The 25,863-nt window shown below is 31.3% G+C and overlaps 1 protein-coding gene across 1 annotated transcript in view; it reads right to left on the bottom strand.

Annotated features, from left to right (window-relative positions):
* gprs (speckle type BTB/POZ protein) overlaps nt 1-20,916 on the bottom strand; it is a 59,303-nt gene extending 38,387 nt beyond the window's left edge. The window contains 1 exon segment of the mRNA XM_088229412.1: nt 20,723-20,916. Within this exon segment, the coding sequence (XP_088085538.1) occupies nt 20,723-20,913 (191 nt within the window). The 5' untranslated portion in view covers nt 20,914-20,916.
* Between the last annotated feature and the right edge of the window lie 4,947 nt (nt 20,917-25,863).

Here is a 25,863-nt window from a genome sequence, read left to right on the forward strand (position 1 = left end):
ATAAGCATAATATAGTAATTTTAGGTTCATTTTTTTGGATTCCCGATAGATGAAATAAGGCAAAATAGATGGATCCATAAGACAAGGCGGAACAATTGTCCCCTGAAAATAACAATTGGGTGTGTTCCAACCACTTTCTATCCATTCATTTGGACAAAAACAAATTATTTGGTACGTGTAATAAATGGTGCCGTACAATGTTTTCAAAAACCTAACTCGCTATGGGTAAATATACATTTATTTCATATTTATATACCATAAAGTCGGAAAAATCAGTGTACGTGCATGAGAAGATGTATAAATGTAGAGGAAGCGAGATCTACATGCAAAGACAGAGTGATATGATGTTCTATCCTCTCTGCCTACCTTTTCAGTGAAACGGCGTGATTTGTCCAAATCACCAAATTGGAAGTGGTATCTTCACTCTTTACAAAGATACAAGTTTATATAAAAATAATAATAGAGATTACTGTTTTCAGCTTTCAAATCAAACAACGAATTCAGAAAATATTTTGGAATTGGAGACCCCGTTTAACCAGTTTTTAAAGATGTAAGTTACAACCTGCCGTCAGAGTAAGCCAATATTTAACAAATTGGTTAATTTTCAAAATCAATAAATTTACTTTAATGCAGTTTTGCTTGTTTATTATATGTAAATGCATATTTGTTTATAAAATTCATTAATGTACCCAACAATGTCATTTATAATGTTTATTATTGCTTACTTTAATGCATTGAAAATATTTTCAGTAAACTAGTTACTAAATTAAAATAAACGTTTTTATTGTACTTCCTACTCCCTACCAATCTCTGTAAAAAATCGCCTAAGTCGTGCATTTGTGACAACCCTGTTTTATAAACATCTGGAAACGAAAAACGTCTTCACTAAACAAACGACCAAGCCCCCTTTTCAAAAATTCTTACAAACTTTGGAATAGTACGGACTCTAAGATATATATACTCTTAGTAAAAACTACAGTTATGTATGTGAAACAGAACTGAAACAGGTGTGTTTTAACTCCATGACTACTTTTAGATGAAAATCCTGAAAAAAGAAATCGACTAGACAAAATTCCATCTTGTAATATAGATTTTTGAGACCCCGGCTAACACGATTGTGCGGATCGACAAAAAATATAAAATCTCAAAAACGCTTTAAAATTTCGCCATATGCCGGCCGACATTCACCGTGCAGATCCACAGCAAAACTTCAAAAAGTCTAAAGTCATTAGTTTAAAAAATATATCGCTAGGGGCATCAGTGACAGCTGTCAATATATCACGCCACGTTGAAGGTCGAACTCTGTCACGTTAGTATTATAAAAAAAAATTAAACATTCATTATTCATGTAATGTGCGATAAAATAAGTGTAGTTTACATATGCATTAACGTGGTAAAGTAGTTTTTTTAAGTAATTTGTTTGTAATTGTGATAGTTATTAACGATAGCATTTACACCAGCACAAACGTGAGGGCTGGGACGTACCTCTGATATTACAATATTTATAATGTAATGATATATTTTGATGTTTTGTACGTGCATTTGTAGTTTTTTATGAATTCTGTTTATTAAATGATTTTAATGCCTTTTTTTTCATCTGAGAAGAGATGAATTCGGAAAGAGGCTAACTTTACAAAATTGGAGCATCCTGCAAATAATCTTCCTGAAACGAACTTGCAGGTACGTTCTCCGTTGGAGTATTTTAATAATTATTCCTAAAGGCCGTGGACTTCTCCAGCCGAGACTATTTATTGACAAAAGGAGTTCCACTGGATACGTCAGTACCTAAGTTAAAAAAACTTTTTGGAATCCATGTTATCAAGGAATGCATTCCATACCAAAATTTCATATGTTCTGGCAAAATTCATATGTACTGGAAAAAAGTACAGATTAGGATCAAAGGCATCAACAATGTCAAAAAATATATTTTTCATACTCCATTCCTCTCTCTCCACTTTGTTCATACAATGATTCCTCCGTCTACAGGCTTAAAAAACTTTGTAGTAACAACGTCAAGTGTGCTTATGATAGACTTTGAATTCTACCAAGGTCCTTCCATTCCGCTCTCTTAAAGAATGAAAATAAAAAAACCCTTAGATTTATTGGCTTTCCGTTTGGAAGTCGAAGAAGCCCAATAAAAACCCCGAAACGAAAACGCAGGACTCAAGAGATGAGTGAAGATAATGAGAATGATGAGAATATCGCATTCAATCATGAAAAAAAATATACACCTGAAAATCTGCTTATTCCAGATCTAAGGTATGATTCCTTTTATCACTTGGCAGTTTTTCACAATAAAATAATTTCCCAAATACTTTTGTTTTGAAAACTGTAAAAAACAGAACTTAAATAAAACGCTAAAAAGTTCAAAACGTTACTTTGCCTTACACGTAATAAGCACAGCTTGAAAATGATAAAAAAACAATAAAAAAAAAAAACTTTCTCTTATGTGTTTTTCTTACTTCTTTGCTTTAAAATAAAATGTTTGATATTTTTCACTAAACAGTTGGTTTTATTAAAATTATTTTAATTATTTATATTATATATTATTTATTAAAATTATTTACGTATGATTACTTTTATTTATATGAACATAGTCTTGACCAGAATGGGTGGATTTTCTCGGAAACTGGATTTTCCGAATTAAAAAAAAAATGCATTTCATAAATAATGTTGTAAAATAACACTTCATTTCATAGAAAATGTCCGTTTGAAGATTAAAAAAAACATCAGTGAAAAAAAAGAGACATATATTATTGTCTTGAATCATATGTAGACTAGAGTGACATCACAGCTTACACGAATTAACAAATGTCTTAAAAGATTACGCCAGTTTAATTATTATTTTTTAAAGAATTAGAAATTTTTACTGACGCGACGCCGACTAATTCAATAATAGATATATTTTTAGGCGAATAAAGCATTAATATTAATTAAAGAGGAAAGAGTTTTACTTACTTATTTAAGGATTAGATTAATTAAAGCGATACAAAATTCAAAACATTTAACGAAACAAAAACAACTTTGAAAAGTTGAAATATTTCAATATTTTGGTAAATTATTAAATGCCAGAGTAATTGAGAGATTCCCATTTAGTGGAAATATGTTTCAAGTTAAGCGAGATTCAATGATAATACGGTTTAATTAACGATTTAGATATTCAAATTTAGGCTTATTTCTTTGAAATTCGTTTTGAAAACTTTATGAATGAGCTATTTAAAATGATTTGAGCATCTACGCTTGAAGATACAGTACGTACACAAAATAAACCAACATAGTCGCCCAGTTTATTAGTTTTAATTTGAGTTAAGTTTGCAGATTGAACTATTTTTTGTTTACAGTTAGATTAAATAACAATTATTATTTTTAATTAGGGTTCTTCCATATTATTTAAATTTGTTTTAAGTGAGGAAATATATATCTATTTCAGCAAAAAACGTGTTATAATTATTTAAAGTTCTGGGCAAAGATGCATTCTTATTATTATTGGTGCTTGAAATATAAACATGAAATAATTGTTGCAGCCGAGAAAACGGTATCATTGATGATTCTTCTAGATTGTAAGGTATCGATTTTGTGATGAACTGCAGCTTCTTTATAGTTATTAAAATGTAAATATTGACGATAGTTTAGGTGATTCAATTTTTTTTTTTTTCTTTCAATTCTTAAAACATATTTGGAATATTGAGGAGACCAAACAGTGGAACAATTATTATTTCATTGTCGACTGTTTTTTTCTAAAAATAAATAAATGTTACTTTTGTTCAGTTTCTCGTACATATTTTATTTCTTCATATAACTGTTGTAATTGAGTTAGGCCGTATATTTAAAAAATAAATAAATATTCCCGAATGAAATGTAATCAAACTTTCCTAAAAATATTAAATTGTATATATCATATTTAAAAACAAATACAAAATGGATAATGATGTAAACCGTGCCAATTTATATTTAGATATCCTAAAGTATCCTATCTCTATATGCGAAAATCAGTCTACCTTTTCAAGTACCTACCTAACTTATATAAATTCTCCACATGCAACTTTGTAAATGTATTTTTGCTGAACCCACACTACCAACCGTGTTCAGTGAGGTTGTGGAGGCTAGTTCTACCGTACATCGGGTAATATAGATTAACGAACGTGTAATTACATTATACAGCTGCCCTCTGAATACAGTAGAAGCCTTCTAGATAGACGTGGCGTGAGTTCAAACTCCCCCTAGCAACAGGGTGACTTGAGTCGTTAAGTTGCAAAACCTGCTCAGGCTAAATAAAAAAATGACAAGTCGAAAATTTTAGAATTTTTAAAAAATGTATAAAACAAGACAATTGTGAGTCACATTTCTTTTGTTAACTTGAAGATTAAGCTTACTAATAATATGATTAGTCTGACATGGTGAATGAGCGATAGTAATATGATAGATCGCCGTCGGAACCAGGAATGCTAAATTTGCCATTGTTTTTGTCTGCATACTGTTTAATACGCACTAACATTATACGCACATTATACGTAAGTAAATCAACTGAATTCGTACTAACCTTATGTCAAATTTCTTATTACCACATTTGTTCTAAAAAAATACATTATTTATGTAAAATCAACGAGTTAACTATAAATTCTTTTACAAAAGTCCGCGACCTTGGTGATGTATTTAATATTAACTTACATTTAACAAACATATAAATAATACTGTAAAAAAATATTACAAAATGTTAGAGATATAATAATAATATGATAAACTTATAATATAAGAAATCAAACACTGATTTGAGTCTACTGAACACTTTATTTTATTTTTACAAATTATAATTGGGACAGGAATTATATTATTTAAAAATAAGAATATTGCATAGAAATACATTTATGTTTTTATAAATTTCCTCATAATATTTCAATCATGTTTTAAAATTAAAACGAACAGCAACCTATTATAATATTATTGATATTTTTTCGACAGCAATTATCTAAATTTACAAAATTATAAAGCTTCAATAATTATCTCACAATACATACGTGTATGTCAATAAATACTTACTTTGTTATATTTTTCCCGAAATTAAAATATAAATACCTAAATTCCCCATTACCTACTAAACACTTAGCCTCACCCTTAACCATTGGTTTTTCCCTCAATTATGATTAATGTACATGCTATAGTTCATAAGATTATTTTTATTTTCTACTTAAGTACCTTGAATTATTTAACTACATAAGGACATTCAATCCATATAATCATCACATTCATTTGAAAATGCCCGAACAAGGCGAAACAATGGTCACGAAGTTTTTATTTTTATATTTGTAAAAATAAAATTAAGTGTTCAGTAGACTGAAATCAATGTTTGATTACTTATATTATAAGTTTAAATATGGAGTTCTACAAAATAAACACCAAATCAATCAATAATGATATGATAGACAGCCATCGGAACCAGGAATGCTAAATTCGCCATTGTTTTTGTTTGCATACTGTTAAATACGCACTAACATTATACGCACATTATACGTAAGTAAATCAACTGAATTCGTACTAACCTTATGTCATTACACATGTTTAAAGTGACGTTACAAACGAACATTATACTTTGAATCCGCGTACGTATATTGTCTTCTCCCTCTAACGCACGATTCACAGGTATGTAACGTAGACTATAACGCTTAAATCTCGGTTTTAGCAGATATGGTATTTTTCACACAAATTCAGTGTAAAAGATCATGAAAAACAATATGCACAATGACGATTGCACATGCTTAGACAAGATGATAAAATTGTCCGCTAAAGCCAATCTCGCTTGATCTTTTGGCGCTTGTATTGAATATAATGTTGTACGAATATAATGATGCGATGAATTCTTGTTTATTTGAATCATCATCATTCCTTTTGCGCACCTAATGGTGCAAAGGGCACTGCATTGGTACAACGATCGCAGCGTACCTTGAAATTTTTGTTACATGAAGGTAAGATGATCAGTCTAAGGCTTCGGGTACCAGTCCAGGGACTAGGAAATATTCTAGTGTGAAAACGCTATTGAAAAAATATTTCATATGCCGGGAATCGAACCCGAGACCTCTTGCATGGTAAGTGGCCGACAAATTGTTTCTTTGTATTACATATTTAAACTATTGATTAGTAATTTAATTACACAAATTTTTACATGACAGTGCACTGCAACAACTTATACACTTACTAAGGGACCGCCTCTGATCTATGCTGTTTGAGTAATATTTGAATATTTTATTGTAAAATTTATTTATTTATTTATTTGACAGACTTATGCAGTCCATTCTAACAATGGTAAATACAATTTCTAATAATAAATACAGGCACTAATAAAATAAAATACAACTAAATAAAATTAAAGCTAGGACAAAAAAATAAAAATTACTACCTCAAGACAAGATCCGGTCTATCTTAGTGAATTTTTAAAACTATAAAGACTTACACCAAAAAAGTCCAGATCTTGTCTAGAGTTTACAATACGACACAATCGGGACATTGGTGCATGCAAGCCATAGTTTGCGCAGTGTTGATCGAGGTACCGCACATTATTATTTCGCAACCGGCGGATCGGAACATTGAATGCCACCTGTTCCAGTAACGATGGTACATCAATTGAGCCATTCAGCAAATTAAACATAAATATGGAGTCAATGTTATTTCTATGTTTTTTTAGACTTGAGATTTTAAACATTGACTCCATTTCTCCGTAAGTGTAGTCTCCCCTCTCGAGGCCAATCATCCATGCTACTTTTCTTAGCAAACGATGTTGCACCAATTCGATATGATTTATCCGGCCTACATAGAAGGGAGACCAGATCACGGATGCATATTCTAAAAGAGGACAAACAAGTAAGCAATATAATGTTTTAACCATGAACATATTAGTAAAGTTACTAGATTTCCTGCTAACAAAACCCAAAAGTTTTAGTGACTTGCTAATCATTGTATCAATATGTTCATTTAAGGTAAGTTTACAGTCCATGATAACTCTGATGTCCTTAATAGACTTGACTACATCTAAATTAATATTTTCTATTTTGTAATCAAAGGAGAAAGGTTTTTTTATTCTATAAAAAGAAATTAAAAAAAATAAAAAAAATTCTAGGTAGCTGGCTTTGCACCACATATTACAGAATCAATATCTGACTGAAGCAGCAGACAAACATTTGTATTTTGAATATTTTAATAAAATAAACCTTCTGTATTTTAATGGTGTTCCTGTAATATTGCGCAATCCTATAATGACCATAATGCCGTTCAGTTCGTCTACCACATGACCAATGTTTGTTCTTTTTCACCGCTAGGGGCACTGCAGGCGCGATAGCTAGTACCACGTGATCCGTAGTATAAGCGTTAACAGGAAAACGCTGGTAATAATACCTAAGGGTATACGAAATAAACTGGAATAATTTTGTGGTGACAGAATTTTTGTAGCACTGCTTTTGTTGTTCTATCAGTAGGATTGTGTAGATCTATCTTTTTTTAGTAAGCATGCTAAGCGTCACTGGAGAAAGTTTATTTTGTCTGATGAGAATTCTTTGCGTTTTGTACGATAGATGATTATCGTGAACAGCGTGCAGCCGAAAAGTTGTGCTTCGTGCTCTGCAAAACTGCTACAGAAAATTTTAAAATGCTAACGTATTGTAAAACAATCATGTTGAAAAATAAAATATACCTATTCCGAACAAATAAAGGAACATTTATTTTCATATTCCAAGTGAAAGCCATAGGTTTTGTAACTCAACGATTCATTTTCACTATGCAAATTTGTACATAAAAGCTTGGGATGTTAAAATTGTCAGCTAATAAAATAAATAATAATACATGTTTTGTTTATGTGATTAAAATATGTTTGGACCGACTACTAATTTTAAAATTATTACAGAATAAGTTGACTGTACAGAGGAAATATGTTTAATAACCATACATGTACTTTTAACATATTATAACTGAGATGAATGACATTTTAGAGAAGTGAATATAGAAATCTTGACATCTACGGGACTTATGACCTTGAAGATTTGAAGGAATATATATGTATAAGTTTAGGCAGAATGGTGAATGTTACACAGTGTGTAAAGTGGCCACTTAAACCACCCAATGACAGATCATAAGCCTTGTGGATGTCTATGTCCTTCAACTCTCAAGAGGGTTGAATCATGTCCTTGTAAACAAAAATTTGAACAATGTATAGGGTAGAGAGTACCATCTATTATATCGAGACTAAAAAATCATAAGTCAAAAATATTTTTTTCTGTAGATCTTGTTCATTTTACTATAAACATGTAGGTTTTATAAATGTCACACTGTCAGAACTGATATTAACTCTTAAAAGACTGTGGCGAATAATTCCTTTGCGCGCGGTTATGTAGCATTGTTTTACCACAAGCAGAAGACAAAATATTCTAACGCTCAGAGATTGGAAATAAAAAACATATATATAAATACTTCCTTTTTCATAATTTATAAAAATAACCATGCAATCTTGCCCTGTTATAGAAGAATAAATAGAAAATCATAATTACGCCATTCATCTTACGTGCGTGCGGGCATCTTCCATCTCTGTCAATAACCGACTGAATCTCTTTTCTCACTAACACCGACCACAGAACAGCTTCTCTTTCTTTTTTGTTACGAGTTCTGTCGTCGTGCTCTCTCTCATACATATTTATTGCTGTAATGGCGTCATGTTCATTATTCGCGTAGCAAGGATAAATATTTTTTCATTAAAATCTGGCATAGTTTATACGAATTTCACACTCTTAATCCGATGTGAAAATGTCCATTTGAAGATCACTAAAAATATCATTTCATCGCTTAAAAAATAAGAAAGAAATATCAAGCCTTGAATCGTATGTAAACTAGTGTGATATCTTAGTAACACAAGAGTAAGTAATATAAAATTAATATGGGCTTGACAGATAATATTATAATAAAAGTAAATATTTGTTTGTTATTTAAGCCTTCCTTCTCTTACTGGTTACGCCACATATACTCTATGTGTACACACATATATACATGGCACATTTACTAATGTGAGGCACTCGCTCTATATATATTTTTGGATAATTTACATAGCGCCGTTTTTGTGAAAATCACCTCAAGGGCGCCGTACAATAAATAAATATCTCACCACGTCTTGTAGCTACAAAGCGCATGGACGGTTACGATTCTTGTTCTTCGTCTCCAATTATGATATACAGGAGCTAGATTACAGCACGTCTTGCAGCTACAGAGCGCATGGACAATAAGAAATCTAGCCCCTATTTACATTTTTTTATTTTTTTATTTGTCAATAAAGTTAAGAGATTTAGTAATATTTAAAAAAAATATATAAAACAAACAAATTTATAAAAATAGAAGTTAGATAACAACAAGTCTTGCAGCTACTGAGCGCATGGACGGTTGGAATTCTAGACCTCATTAACTAAATTTGTAAATTTGATAGTTGATAACATTTACCTATTGAAGCTAGATTACTAATCGTCTGGCAGCTACAAAGTGCATGGACGAGTGAAATTCTGGCAACTTAAAATTATCAATAAATTTACAAAAACAAACATTGAGCATAATAGTAAATTTGTAAGGTGTTTGTGCTAAAAAGTAAACAATAAAAAACTAAACAGATAAAGCACTTCAACACTATGGATGACATAACAGATAAAAATATCCGAAGGGTAGCCCTCGTAGATGTTCGGTAGTCACTAGTCACTGTTGCAGTATCGCACATGTGCAAACACATGTTTTTGCTAAATTCCTAGAAGATGGTTCGGTCCAAGTGTAGTTGCCGAAGGGCTACCTACTGGGCTCTGGTTAATATGTTGCAATGCCTACCGTGGGTACCAATATTGTCCCGGCCCCCATAATAACAACTGACTTTATGTAATTTTTAAATTATTTTCTTTTATTTTTATTTGTCATTTCGAATATTTATTTATAAAAATATCGTATTCCATTATTTATACTTATGTAAAACATTTCTGCTCAACACTGGTTTTTACCTAAATTGTTGAATTGCACCCTTTTCCACTAAGGTATAATTAAATAGAGATGATGCTTCATATGATGATAGGTTAAAATTGAATTCTAAAAATGAGCGTTGTTGCGCCATGTTTCATCAACACTGCAGTGCAAAACGCGCAGTAGAGTAAAAAAGGCTAATATTCAATGCCAGTTTACCGTGAACTCAACGCTATACTTATTTACCGTATTTGTTTAATTTATTTTTTTATTTTTTTATTTGTTTTTATTATTTATTTTATTTGTTACTAGTTTAAAGTTTTCTCAATCGTTACATTTGTTTAATATTCTATTTATTGTATTATTTTGTTTCTTTTTTATGATATTTTGTAAACTTGCCGAACACAACAGTCAGAATTTTTTTTGGTAAGTTCAACCTAAAGCGTTCCATTTTTTAAATGTGTGTTTTGTTTTTTTTTTTATGCTAATAAAGGTTTTTATAAGAAAAATCATATTTATATATATACCCCCTATAGGAATTTTTATGGACATAGTAGTTTTAAGAACATAGTTATAATAATAAAATGATTATGAAGGAAAGTAGAAAGACACAATAATATATAGTAGACTTCGTTGGAATGGAAGCGGGAGAGTGGTGTTTATAATTGAATTTGATTCAGTGATCGTATGAGAGAAGACAATTTGTTCCTAATTCACCCACATTAATATATCCCTCCTGATCTCAAAAGTTAAGATAAATTTAAAGAAGTTTATAACAAGGTAAATAATAAAGCAAATAACAATAAAAAAAATATTTTTAAAAATCACATAAGGAGATAAAGCAAAACACCAACCCTTAATATGAATATACAGGTGTTCTTTAAACCCTGTCACATCCGAAACCACGATGATCAGTATGGGCAAGAAGACATATGGGCATATTTAAAAAAAAATTTAGAACGTAGAAAATTTGTAAAAATAAAATATTAAAAAGAACAATTGGTTGCTTACTTCTGCAGGGGAGAAGCGAGGGAGGCACGGCCGCGTGGTTAACGGTGTGTCAAACTCCCCCCTCCCCCCTGCTCGTTTCTTTTGCACAAGTTAGCAACCATTTGTTTTTTTTAATATTTTATTTTTTTAAATTTTATTCGTTCTAAAAATTAATTTTAATGTGCCAATATGTCTTCTTGCTCATACCGATCATCGTGGTTTTGGATGTGACAGGGTTTACAGAACACCCTGTATAAATAGCTCAAAAAAGTCCAAAAAACGTTTGCTCAACCGACTAATAGCAGGCAAGCCAATGTTCCGGCAGGACTAAAATAAAAATTTAGGTTCCGTATGTTTGAGGCCGCAAATTTCGGAAAGTAATCAATGGATTGTCTCAAAATGTTTACAAAACATACAATTTTAGCAGAAGAGCAGTTTTTTTATGCTTTTTATTCGGAAGTTTCAACGAAAACAGAACATTCTACGCGTATTAAATTAACTCATAATCTGTCAGAGTTAATAAGTACTGAATGACAATTCTACACGGTGCTTCCATTTTATAAATTTTAGCCAAAGTTAGTTTTACTAAATGTTATTAAATATTTGTATACCACCGACTTTTTTCGAATTTTTCGACTTTTCTATGTCTATTGGTTTCGAGACGTACCCATCTCTTCGTCAGGACACCAATCAAACCAACATGCAAAACTCACTATACACCTTCACCATAGTTGTTGCACAAAAATATAAGTTACTTTCTTTCCTCATATTCCACAGCATAAACACTGCAACGCTATTAAAAATATTCAATAAAGCAATGTGTTTTCTCGGTAAATGCATAGTTGCTAGACTATTTTTATTTACTTCCCTAATAATTTATATCAGACAAAGCCTCGGTAAAGCGTGGCCGGGTTCAGCTAGTTTAAAAATAAATTAAGACTTATTCTTTCTGGCTGCGATACGCTCCCACTAGCTATTTAATGATGCTCGAGCTAACGCACACCTGAACACGTACTCCCACACAAATACACATAAACACACCTCTACACATACTCTCAAACAAATACACACAAACTTGCCCTTTTGATGTACCACAATTTTATGTGCATGATTTTTATTTAGAAACTTTGCTGGTCTGTCTTTAAACCGTATTTTTTTAATGTTATTATATCATTGTCGACTGTTTGTTTCTGCTAAATAAATAAATGTTACTTTCGTTCAGTTTTTTGTTGACAAACCAAGACCGGTATGTTTTTCCACCAAATACAGTATAAGTTCCGGAACCTCAGTTAAATGGAACACAAGAAGGGTGCTCAGTGCCGCATCTAGTATATACATTTAAAATATCAATGCCTCACCGGATAAAAAGTATTTTTAATAAATAAATAAAGTTTAAAAATAACATCCCTTTTTGTCGGTATAGAGATCTGGCGACCGATAAATAATTATTGTAAAATAAAAGAGAGCACACGCACCTTGTACGAAAATATTAAAATAAGTAATCAGTAAAAAAGGTCAACACATATTGATAGAAGATTTAAATAACTTTGAACCTTTCGAGATCGAGTTTTAAAAAATGGACCCTTTGAATACTTTTCGCCATTGATTGTGGAGAACAAGGACTCAGTAGATAATGATTAACAATAAGCTATTCGTTTTACGCTATTGACTTATTCGATGAAACAATTTGTTACAAAAAACAACGATAACTCTCATTCAATTCTTCGATACGGATTTCTGCAAACCACTTAACATAAGTGGTTCTAGTCAATTTTATTTCCTGTGAACAAATAATGCTTGAATGTGTTCAATTTCCAAAAGTGTTTTCTGTATTAAAATATACTTGTCTTTAAGAGAAAACACGTTTCTCAACAATATTTTTAGTATGTTCAAATTTTTAAAGACAAGTACTAAATTTTAACCATCGTAACGCATGTCAAAATTAATATATGGCCTCTACAAAATAATATTTTTCCGGCTATGTTTGAAACCCAATACTTTTGGACCAATTCAAAATATTGTTGATCAAGAAACCGGTCCAAAAAAAATATTCACAGGTATTTCTTAGTAGGAGAAAAAATTGCTTTAATCTTTTTTATATTAATAAAAGTTTTGGAACATCGCTCCAAAGAAACCAATAATAAAAATGATTACAATAATAATAGTTTTTTTTACAAAATTAAAACATATTTAGATTCTACATCTTTTATGGAAATAGATATCCATGGCTTCAGTGTAGTCTGCCGAACTAGAAACAACCAGTTTTAAGGCAGACTTTTAAAAATAGAAGAAATTTGAAAATTTCAACGTATGTAGAATGCTGAGTATCACGCAAAGTTAACTTGTTTAATTAAACCAGTAAACGACTTGTAATAATATAATCTTTGGATATGCCTTAAATTTTATATTTATTTCTCATAAATGTATTCTTCGTAAAAAAAATTATCGATTCATATCAAACATATAATCACATCACATAATCAAATGTATTTGGTAAGATAATATAAAAGTGTAGGCATTTACAAGTCTCATGGCATGTCATTGTCTGGTTTAAATTATCATTTTACGTGCTGTGTAATATTCACAATTTTGACTTTATTTAAACATCACAGTTCCTAAAATATTGATCAGATACAAACAGATCATAAGCCCCGTAAATGCCCAGACTTCAATAAAACCTTTTAGATTTTTTCCCGTTTCAGTTGCAACAAACGAGGTGGCCTCCGTGGTTCAAAGGCTAAGTCACTTGACGGAAGATTCTGGGTTCGATTCCCGGTGAGAACATGAAAAAAATAATGCGATTTTTCATGAACCTGGGTATTTTGTGATGTAATTCGTCACTGTGATCCAAAAATAAACAATTTATATAACTCCATAGAGGGTGGAATCTAGCCTAGTCAACTAACATTAAACGTACTCAAAATGTCGATGAATATTTTCAATTTGAAATGGCGTGTAGACGATATAATAATTGAAACGCAATGAACGTTTTTTTCCCGGTTAAAACAATAAAAAAACCACTTAAAAATGAAATCTGCCCTGAGCAGTCGTTTCGAATTTCGCTTCCAAAGGGGTTTGGGAGGTTTCATTTATAGGCTTCCACTTTGTTTCCATATTGATGACGTGTGGTGTCCATAGATAAGAGTTTTCATGTGGCGGGTCGCTATTTGCTCAATGGTCCTGAAAATGCTTTCAGCGATAGTATCAAAAGGAAACGGAAACACGAGTATTTTGGGCTAGGAGGCCTTTGCTTTGAAGGAAATAGTTTGAAATTTCATAAATACCACCCCGTGGTTGCATGCGAAGAATTCACAAACAAGAACTTTTAATGAGCGTTGACGATATAAAATGTAACCTTAATTTTACGTGTAAAGTAAATAAATACGAGTATTTTTACAGTTATTCTTTGAGTAAGCGAAAATTCCATGTTGCGTTCTTTGGCGAAAATTTTCGTTTATGTTTTAGAGGCTAATAAATGATACTTAGTTAAACTGGCAACAAAACATTTTATTTAATAAAATATGAAAATTTACATTAACGTAGAAAAAAAAAAACACATTGTGTCTTTTACCAAAATTGTATAATATTTACGTAAAGTCTTTAACGCACAGTTGAAAATAGCCATATACGCCTGTTTATAAGCAACCATTTCTACGTTGGAGTAAAAAGTATAAAACACAGTTCCAAAATGAGTAGGCGTCAAATTGTTTCGCTCGGCTAAATAATGTGTTAAATGAGATAATCGAATTTTTGTTTTTGGTAATTTATCTTTTTTTTTGTCCACCCTCATTATACAAGGATGTCCACCGGCAGATTTGATACTTTAAATAAATTAGAAATTCCAAGATTAGAGTATTAAATGTCGTTTATTTATTTTCATCATCAAAAATTTATTTAAAAAAAAAGGTAAAAAAATCTATCTAACGGTGTAATATCTTATACCAAACACGACGAAAGGAACTTTCTGTCTCTCACCACACCTTCACTTATTTATTTACATTCATAAGATTAGTGTACATTTTTTGAGACAATAAGTCCCAACTCCATGGGATTAAAAGTCCTGTGTTGAGATGGGACGAGCAATTATATAACTCAGACACATGAGTATATCACCACAAATATAGTATTAGAAATATATAAAAAATAATTTTAAAAAAATATTTTAAATTGACATTTAACTCAAGCATTTGGAAAATCATCAAAGAGTTTCCCACTCAAATCCTTCCCACTTAGGAAAATCCAGTCCTTAACTCCTTTCTTGAAAATATTTTTTGTCCGTGAGAGCTTAATACGTTCTTCGAAAATATTGAACACTCTCGGTGCGATAAATGAGAGATGTTTCTCGGCAAAAGTCAACGGGTTTTGGGTTTGACATAATTCATGCTCTGGGAAAACCTCGTGAGGACATTCTCTGAGACCTCTCTTTATGATGCGGATTTATGTTTTGAAAATATTTTGAGCGAGCTGCCCGTTTTTTGCAAACTCTCTTGAAAATCGAGACCTTATATTATGAAAAACTCGCTCGCATAGATTTGTATTGCTATCTCACGTCAGATGTTTTCCTGTAAGGCACTTATTGTTGAAGGCAAATTGCTGTAGATACGAGACATGAGCTAGTTTCATAATAAAAAAACACACGGTACAAGATCAGTTGATTTTTGGAGCCATTCTAGTTATCAAAACTACTTTTTAATTTGATGAAAATTAAAGTTCTTACTTTGGCCATTGATGATCTAGCAAAAATGGATAATGTTATTGCTACCTTTATGTTAATGCTCCTCCGTAATGAAACAGTTATCCACTATCGCGCAATATGGTTCTGAGTTAAATATTTCACGAAGTTGTTTTTGATCGACTTTTCACTGGTAGTTCTTGTTCAAGTAGCTCATATTCTGTTTATCAACGTACTTTTTAACGAGAAAATGCGCCTCGTCACTAAAAAAAAATTACTACTACTAAGAGACTACACTAAAGAGATTTTTCACATTAAAAAAGCCTTAAACATTATTTCTTTTTTAATTATAACTCTTTTTGAATCGTATGCAACTTCCGTTATTCGATGAGTGACCGCATTCTTGAACCACCATTACGAATGCAGTCGATTGAAAACCAATCGACTTTATCTCGAGTGCTCCAAAATACTCGACATTGACAATCGAATGCGACATCGTAATTTCAGCTGTCAAATTACCTTCTTGTAAAAAGCTCGGCATTTATGTTTTAATGGCGAGTGTATATTTTTGTTGTACTTAAGTGAAAATTTACAAGAATGATCAGTAATATAATTATGACGTATCAACAAATGTGCAAAAAATACAACTGCATTTATTTTCAATCCATTATCAAATAAAGTTTCACTAGAAACATGATTTAAAAATTATTTTATCGCTTGTTGTATTTGAGATATACTAGTATATTATACAATATGTTTTGAAAATCCATTTAATGCATATAAAATATTTCTAATAACATGTAGATGTTAGTTATGTCAAAGGCAAAAAATAATTATAAATGTTGCAGTGTCTCAGTAAAATATTTTCCAGTATTTTTTCGTAATGTTCCAGACACAAAATATTCAACGAAGAAGTCTGACAAGAAACAATAAAAGTTAACGTGTGACATGAGAGCTATAGGCCATAGATAAATACGTATTTATTAGTGTTGCCACTTTCTCATTCGTCTTTGTTATTAAATTGTCGGAGGGTTTTCAAGAATAGCATTATGACAAAGCAATCGAGATGCCCAGTCGACTATCGACACCGATAAAAATATAATTACTGTTTGTCGGATATTTATATATTAAATCAATATATGGTTTGTCTGCCTCGTGGTTTAAGCGCGTTCTAAAGATCGATTCCCTTCGTAGATGACATGACTTTTATTTGAAATGACATATTTACACTTGTACATTTCATAGTCCCTACTTGCACCTGAAGCGTCAAACTGGTCATCTAACCATCGCGTATCAAAAATGATCAAGATACGCTGCGATTGGTGTACCATTGTAGTGCACTATCAGGGGCGAACCGTCCATATAATCGATTATTCGCAGCTAACCATTATATTTCACTACCAATAATAATGTTTTCCAGTAGTTTTAATTATAGGAGAATAAATAAAATAATCTTTATTTATTACAAATTAACGTCACTGTTTATATCTTCCTCAAAAAATAAATATAAGCTGCTAAATGCGCACCCAGCGCATTGCCCGGTTCCGATTATTGCAGCTTATTTTTCAATACAAAATGTATACTGTATTTTAACATTCAAAAACCCAGTGCGTATATTTTCCTTGCTAAGTTCACTTGCAGATTACAGATATTATTTCAAGCTTCTCTATTTGGAGAGTAGCATTTCGAGCGTTATTTCCTGAAGACCATTTTTGTTTGATAGTATTCTGTTGACATATGACGCCAGTTTTTTAGTCCGCGCGTTTTAGCTAGTGGCGCCTCGCTCGGTGTCGTCAATTTATTGCATTATTCATTCTCAGTTTAGAAGGAAACGAAGCTGACGGCTCGGCGCGGCGCAGCGCAGCGCGGCGGTCACAACGGTCACGTGACATTTTTGTTGCAATATTATTGCGAATATTTCTAATGAATGTTATTGTTACGTTATGTTATGTAATGTAATATGTAAAGTTAAAATTATGTATTTTGGCATAAATAAATTAATTTCATTCTAATATTATTGTTTTTTTTTAATTTTTCAGAAAAAAAAAAAATATTTCGTAATAGATTATTTTTTTGTGTACATAATGGGAGTGACGTCTAACAATAAAATGTTTACTTTCTTTTATATTAGTACCTAAATATTTGCAGTATAAAATGTAAATTACAAACAAATATACGGTGTTTTTAAGCAATGCCAAACAAAAAGGAATTATGAATATACTTATTTTATTATCCTTATTTTTTAACATATTTTATTTTTTTTAAACTTTTGCATACATGTACTGTCTTAAAATAATGGAGAAAATACCTACATATTACGCAAAGTTATTAATTGTTGTTTGTTTGTTGGGTTATTGGTTAAAATTATTTTGATAAAAAATAAGTAGGTATTGCGTCTTCTGTTGCCAGCAGGTGAAACTGGAGCTGAAGAGATGAAGTTGTTTTTACACAAAACCATAGAAAAAGAATCTGTGTACCTGCATATACTTTTTTTTATACTCCTCCACTCATTTGCGAGATTACTTATATGTATGTATGTACATGCAGGTACAAATTATGAAAAAAAATAAAGCTTACCTATAAAAAAGTCACCGTTCGCCACTGTGCCCTATGTACCGTTGGGTGCGAAAAATCATGGAGACAACACCACTATTCTGGCTTCCTCGACAATTTAAAACTAAAGATTTTAACGGCAAGATACTTTATTAATTTATTAAAATTAAAATAATTATGCCAAGTCCGCAAATAAAAAGAGTAAAACAGATTTAAATACGCTTTTATTCTGACTCCATAATCAGTTGGCTTCTAAAAATTAATAAAAAACGGTTATATTATCCTTGATTTTTATTCGCTTTTAAAAAGATTGAACTCCGCTTGAACGGACTGAAATTAAAGTTTTCTTAAACAAGGTTTTAATTCATATTACTTTTTCAAATGAAATTTGATCTCGAATCATATTGCGAAGATGATTTTTTTAATCTCAGAGGTTCAACGTTATTAAACGTTGACTGGGGCATTTTGAATGTAAAATAATTGAGGTTTTTCGGAGAAAAAAACATAAAAGAGTATCAAAAACACAATATCATAAGATCTCTCCTTCCTACTTTACCTTTTCCTCTACTTATTATTTAAAGTAGGGATGTAACATTTTATTTCAATATACTGTTTTACATATTTCTAAAAAGCAAATTTCTACATGCAAACAACTATAATAATAAAAAGTAGTTTGTTACACCGTTTTGCTAATAAAAGTCGATATTTTATGGAGGAATATTGTTTTCGTAATACGTGAACGTGCTTTTACCCACTTTGAAGGGATTATTTTCGATTTAGAAAACCTAGATTTAAATATCATTATAGAAAGAATTATGGTATTTGAGAACTTGTCATAGACTTGTCGAGAAACAGATTAAATTTGCGCCGTAGATTGTTTATTTATTATGATTTATTTCTCTACGGAATCTTGTTTATTAAATCGATTTGATAAACAAAGTATTTAGTGTCTTTATTGTTATTTAAACGTGGGCAGTTAATAAATATGTCAGCCTCGTAGTGTAATGGACAGCACGTTTACTAACCATGCAAGAGGTCTCGGGTTCGATTCCTGACGTGGTTGAAATGAAATATTTATTTTACAGGGTGTTTTTACACTAGAATATTTCATAGTTCCTGGGCTGGTACCTGAAACGTAAGACTGATCACCTTATCTTTATCAAGATACCCTGCAATTGATGTATCAATGCACTGCCCTATGCGCTAATAGAACTCGACCCGTACTCGACTTTTTGCCAGGACACTAATTACACTAGTATTCAAATCCCACAACGCCCAATACCACATGTTAAACCAACGTGCTATTTGGACAAACAATTTTATAAGCTTACACCAACGTTCATCGATAATGAAATTATGTTAAGAAATGATAAAAAAATTGAATTGTTCTCAGCATTGATTTTTTAACTATAATCAGTGCACAGTGGTATTAGCTAATATTACTATAGCTTTTATTATTCAGCGTCCAAGTGGATGACATATACAGTTATGCATATAAAATAAAAGTAGAATCCCGGACGGTCGTAGTAAAGTGATTAGTGACGTTTCCGACAAATCAAATCTGCACAGAGAAATATTTCAATAGACGCCGTCAAAACTCTTGTTAATGCTTTTATGGTTTCGCGTCAATATAACTGAAATTTAATATTGACAAATCTCCCAAAATACTAAACTGATCAATTTCAATCAATATTTGATGCGGCAGCAACGCTTATTTCGGGAGTAAAAAAATATTCTAACATCTTCGAAATTTGCGCTGGTTAAAAAACCCAGAGAGGATAAAATATAAGCTTTGCGGGACAATATTCAAATTCCTTCAGGAAATGTCTGCATACAGACCTCGCTTCCTCTACATTCATACATCTTTTTATGCACGCACGCCGATTATTCGTACTTTTGACATATCCATCTTCAAGTATTTGATGGACTTGATCGTGCCATGTCTTTCTCGGTCTTCCTCGTTTTCTGCATCCATTAACATTCGCATCGTAGATCCTTTTAGCCGTTTTTTCGTTGTCCATTCGCTCTACATGTCCAAACTAACGCAGCACTCCTTTCTTGATTCTGTCGATAATGCACATCTCAGCCTTACACAGTTCACGGATCTCGACATTTGTGCACCTATCATACATCGTTTTACCATACAGGTTTATTACTGGTCTGCATAATACGGTTACCTTTTCCTTGCCATCAACATGGACTTGACGCGCACACCGGTTTGCGCCTGTCGCACAGTTTTAGGATTCTGACCAGGAACTTTATGTCCTCAGCCACACAACTCTTGTTGTAGGGTTTATGCACACGATTTTACCTTCTGTTGGTATTAGGAGAATTAGGATTTTGTGAAAGACCAAAGATGTTATGACGAAAAGGAATTGCACGTGAGTTTGGTAGGTCATGTTTAAATCTGTGTTAGGGTTTTGCAAGTAATGTCTTAATAATTTGATGAACTTATGTGCTTTGGAATGCGCATTATTTTTCATACGTTGTTTGAGCAGGTGTTGTATGGGACGAATTCTTTGGCATGTTTTTTAATATGTTTACCTGCTCCTGGCCGCCAGCACGGCCTTCACGGCGCACACCGGCTCGCGCGTGTCTCCAACCAGGAAGGTGACGTCACACAGCTCCGGCATGCTTGCCAAGAACTTCATGTCCTCAGCCAGGCCACTCTTGTTCTCGAAGGTGCTGAGGTCTGGCTCCGCGTCGGCCATGCTGCACGCCAGCGCCTCTGGCATTGACGACTGGAAAATGTTAATCTCATTAATACGTTTTATTGTATTGAATTGTATTTTATTTATATGTAAATTAACAATCAATTTCCCAAACTGGTGTTAGACTTGATTGATTCTTTACATGTTTTTTGCTTCGATAAAACTTCCTGGCAATTCATTGAACGCTCTTCAGTCTTTATAAAAAAAGGTTGATTTAAGTTCCAGTCAGTTTTACCTTAAAAAAGCTAAAATCATCTCCACTTCTCGTTTGATGCTTGTGAAATTTGTTGCATTTTATATATAGTTTGTTTTTCGATTAGTTAATGAACTTAAGCGTTTTAAATAAAATTATTTTATTTCAACAAACTATTTTTATATGACACCTTTAACATTGTATTTGACCATACCCATACATATTTTTAACGACATTTAAGTTATTAATGTCAATATTTAAGTTGTGTCTATGTTTCTGTTTTTGTTTTTGTTTTAATTTGTTCTGTAATTTAATTGCTTTCAAACAACTACCATTTTGATAAAAGTACCTACATTAAAACAATTTCTTATTTTTCTTAAGCTTCAGTCAGAAGCTAGTTGAGTATCTTTTTGATTGTCGTCATTAAACGTTCTTTTTCAATATTTCATGTCAATTTCGTCTGAAATTAAATCTGGGATATCATGCATACCTACCGCTTACCACTGTAATACGAAGCGTAGAAATGTTTGTTTCAATTAGTTTAAAACTACTAATTTACTAAAATTTGGTAAGGTATCTTAAATAAAACACTTTTATTGGATTAAGTTCTATTTTTATTTTTTTAAATACATGTGAAGCGTTTCGTTTTATAAGAACATTTTCAAACTCAAATATTTACAAAGTTTCCTTATATTCTAATAGGTGCATAAAAGTGCAAATAGTTTATGAGGATTTTTATGTAGACCAAGAAGTATTAAAGTAAAAATTCTCAATATTTGTGTAATAATACCATAAGCTATTAACTCTAATATGCATCTTTATCGTCAAATGGAAATTATTGTTTGTTTACAAGGAAACTTTTTAAATATTAAAGTTAGTTTGATAATGTCCTAACAAAACAAAACGCGTCACATAAATTAAAAAAATATATAAGTAGAATTAAATCCAATAAAAGTGTTTTATTTTTAATACCTAACCAAATTTCAACACGGAATTCTACCAATTATCTGCATACACAATAAATAAACTAATTTGTATTTTTAAATTATCATTTGAAAATCAAAAGATGTCATGGCGTAAGTATTATGCTGGTAAATAGCTCGAATAAGTTTTCTCATTTCGAATAAAATATAACATCGCAGTGTGAGCTGTTGTTAAATCTTCTTGAGCTTCAAGGGAAATTTCCAAAGCAGGCTTTCATATATTAAAATATGTACATAAAATGCAATTTTATCGGAGAAATTCGAAATTCAATTCTAAATGGCAGCTCTGGATGGAAAGGCAAAAAGTGAAGTATTTGGTTCTTAACGATGAAATTGCCCGTTTCGTATAGAAAAATAAAACTTTATCATTATGATAATTATAATGTATTTATTTTTCAAAATATGGTCCTACATTATCCATGCATTTTTTTCATTTGAATGGTAGTTGATTGATGCCCATACCATAAGCGTCCCTTGGGTTGGAGTCAAAAAATGTTCGAACATATGCCGAATGCTTAATGTCACAGATTGTAGACCCTAGACCTTGTTATCCTGAATAATAAATTAATGTCGATCTTAAAATAAATAACTTAATAAAAAATATTTAATGTATTATGAAATTGATTATTACTGTGTATTTCAAGTCATTAAAGAAACTGACGTTACATCTACATAGTCTACTCTGATTTAGAATTCTCTAGGGCTTCCTGCAAATGAGGTTTTACTCAATTTTAGACAAACTCAATTTCCGGAAGAGTGTCGCAGGAAGTAACCGTCTACAGCTGGCGTCATTTCCAGCTTCAATTCAATTTAACAAAAATAAAATATACAGGAAAGTAAATTGGAAGCTCGCGAAAGAATAAAAATGTGGGTTAAAAAGCTTTCTAAATTTAAATACAAAATCAGTTGAGTAAAACTGATAATTGTTCGAAAATAAGTCAAAATTACCCGATTAAAAGCAGAAAATTAAAACCATTTTCTGTCATGAATCATGAGGTCCCGGCTTGATTCCCTCCAAAATATTATAATCATGTATTTTCAGGCTCATTTATAAAAAAATCTCACGAAATATGATAACGATGATTATTGTGCATAATTTATTAAATCCCAAAAAAAAAGATCAAATATAGATGTTTCAATAAATATAGCATGGCAAACGTATAAAACAAATGTTTTGACGACATTTATGAAAATTATTAGATTTGTAATAATAGAGATAATATTAAACCTAGATATAAATATAAAAATTTCAATTTCCGTGTTCTCTTAGCATAAAAAATTCTATTCTTTAGTAGAGATATCGTCGAATCTGTGAAGTATTTATATGTTTTGATGCTATTACTTTGCGTAAATTTATATTTTACAATATTTTTTTAATAAGAAAAAATATCGCGTTAACCGTTTAAATAAAACATTAAGATTAACTTAATGGCTTAGAAAAGTACATATATTAATATCTTTATCTTTCACAAATATGAAAGAATACTGATTTGGTAAAAAATTGTAGTATATTTTTATTATTTATTTATTAGAAGATGTTTAGTTGATTAAAATAATGGTATATAAATTTATTTTTGTATTAATTTATATTAAATATAATTTTACGATGTTGAGGATATAGCAAGCTCCCACATACACATGTAGGCATAAAAAGTTTCTTGTTCTAGGGAGATTGCTTTGACTCGGAAAATTATTAAAATTATTAATTAAATTAAAAAAACATATACAATAGTTTCTTAAGCAAATAGAAATTATCACTAAAAATTGAATAAATAAAAAAATAAAACTTTACCTCGAATTTAAAAAACAGTTCTATATACTTGTTGAAAATGAAGTTTAACACTTTACAATATTTGAGTTTGTCCAAATGTTCGTAGACAAAAGAATGGATTTCACCCCCTTGGAAGTCATTAAGATTAAAAAAATTGGTAAAGATTAAAAAAAAAAAAAAAAAATCAGGGATGGAGAATATCTTAAGTAAGGGAACGTGGAAGTCTAGGCATTTACAGCGTTTATGACCTGTCATTGGCTAGTTTAAGTGGCCACTTTACACACTGTGTAACATTCACCATTTTGCCTATGTTTAAACATCCACATTTATTCAATTCTTTCATTTGTTGATTTTAGTGAAGTTAAAGAGCCGAAACCTTTATTGTTGTGAAGAGATTCATCTGAATGAATTATTTCACATACTAGGCAACGCCTGAAAACGGTTTTTTAATTTTTAAACATCTTCTTGGACCAGTTGTTATGAAACCAACAAATATTGTAATGAAACCACTGGTCCAACAAGAAATTTAAAAACAAGAAAACTGTTTTCAGGCGTTGCTTAGTATGTGAAATAATACAGTCAGATGAACCTCTTCACAACAATAAAGGTTTCAGCTCTTTAACTTCACTAAAATCAACAAATAAAAGAATTGAAGAAAAATGGATGTTCAAACATTAGCAAAATGGTGAATGTTACACAGTGTGTAAAGTGGCCACTTGAACTAGTCAATGACAGGTCATAAGCCCTGTCAATGCCTAGCCTTCCATATTCCCTTATTTAATGTCCATCCCCGTGATAATTTGTTAATCTTAAACGATTTAATTTTTGATGGGGAAGTCCTAATATTGTCTGCTTCTTTGTTCCAAGCTGGTACAGTCTTAAAGGTAAACTTCGGTAGAAAGCTTGTTAAACAACGACCGCTTTTTAGAAATTTTGTACTCTAGAGTCTACCAGTTTTCTGACTAAAATCAACCTTGTTTATATGTTGATGACTGAGCAGAGTTTTTTCCATCGTCGTACTTCATAATCAACCTTAAGTGGTATAGTTGCTTCGTTGGAAGAATTCTAACAATTCTTAAATATAATTTTGTCATCTTTTTTGCTAATTTTTTTGATTTTGTCATTTAAAATAATTATCTCAAGGACTAATTTATGAAGATCGTAAATTATGTGAGTTCCTCCCCAAGACAAAATGATTGTTTACTATTATATAATCGATTCTGCAAGAACTAAATAGACTATCTTATGCAATCGAAAATGTGAGATTTTATTTAGCTGATGAAGTTTTATCATACTTCTTCTTCTTCTTTCAGTGCCTTGTCAGGTCCCCCCGACGTTGGCGATCACTACAGCGAAAGCATTTCGGTGCTGCGATACTTTTATATTCCGCAGCCAGGACAACTGGTTATTGGATATGCTCGAGATAGTGAATTTTTTAATTTTTGAAAATAAAATAAATGAAAAATAGAAAAAAAAAATTATACACGTTAAAAATGGAATGCAGAATAGTAATTTAATAAAACATGGCAAATTGTAATTGATAATTTGTAGTAATTTTTTAATTTAACTCGGTTATTAATTGTTATTAATAATACAATAAATAATAACAGTAACACATCTACATATATGGGAGAATATGTAATTGAAAAAACATAATAATAAAGTTAAAATATATATTTATACAAATAATTAAGCTGCACTTTAAGGTTTATTCAAAGATGATATACATATGATGATAAACATATTCCTGAGAAAAGGTGAGTGGTTTCCCGTTGCCTTCTCTGGTAGATTTTTCTGTCGGGGTTACCTTCCCTTAGCTGAACGGTTCTAATTTGGAGGCGCCAGAAACTCGTCTTTCATCCTCTCGTTATCTGCTGTAATCATTCCGTTATGAGTGTGATCCTATTGTTCAGGGTTCGCGACGTGAACGCTTACAAGTTCTAGTCAGGAGTGTTGCCGGAGGAATGCAACTAGGCGTTCGCAGCATTTGAAAGTATCACACCCTCCAGAAAGATGTGACTCACAGA

Source organism: Micrasema longulum, unplaced genomic scaffold (assembly GCF_059751315.1).
Source record: "Micrasema longulum isolate JH-2025_06_02 unplaced genomic scaffold, ASM5975131v1 h1tg000051l, whole genome shotgun sequence".
Taxonomy (NCBI): domain Eukaryota; kingdom Metazoa; phylum Arthropoda; class Insecta; order Trichoptera; family Brachycentridae; genus Micrasema; species Micrasema longulum.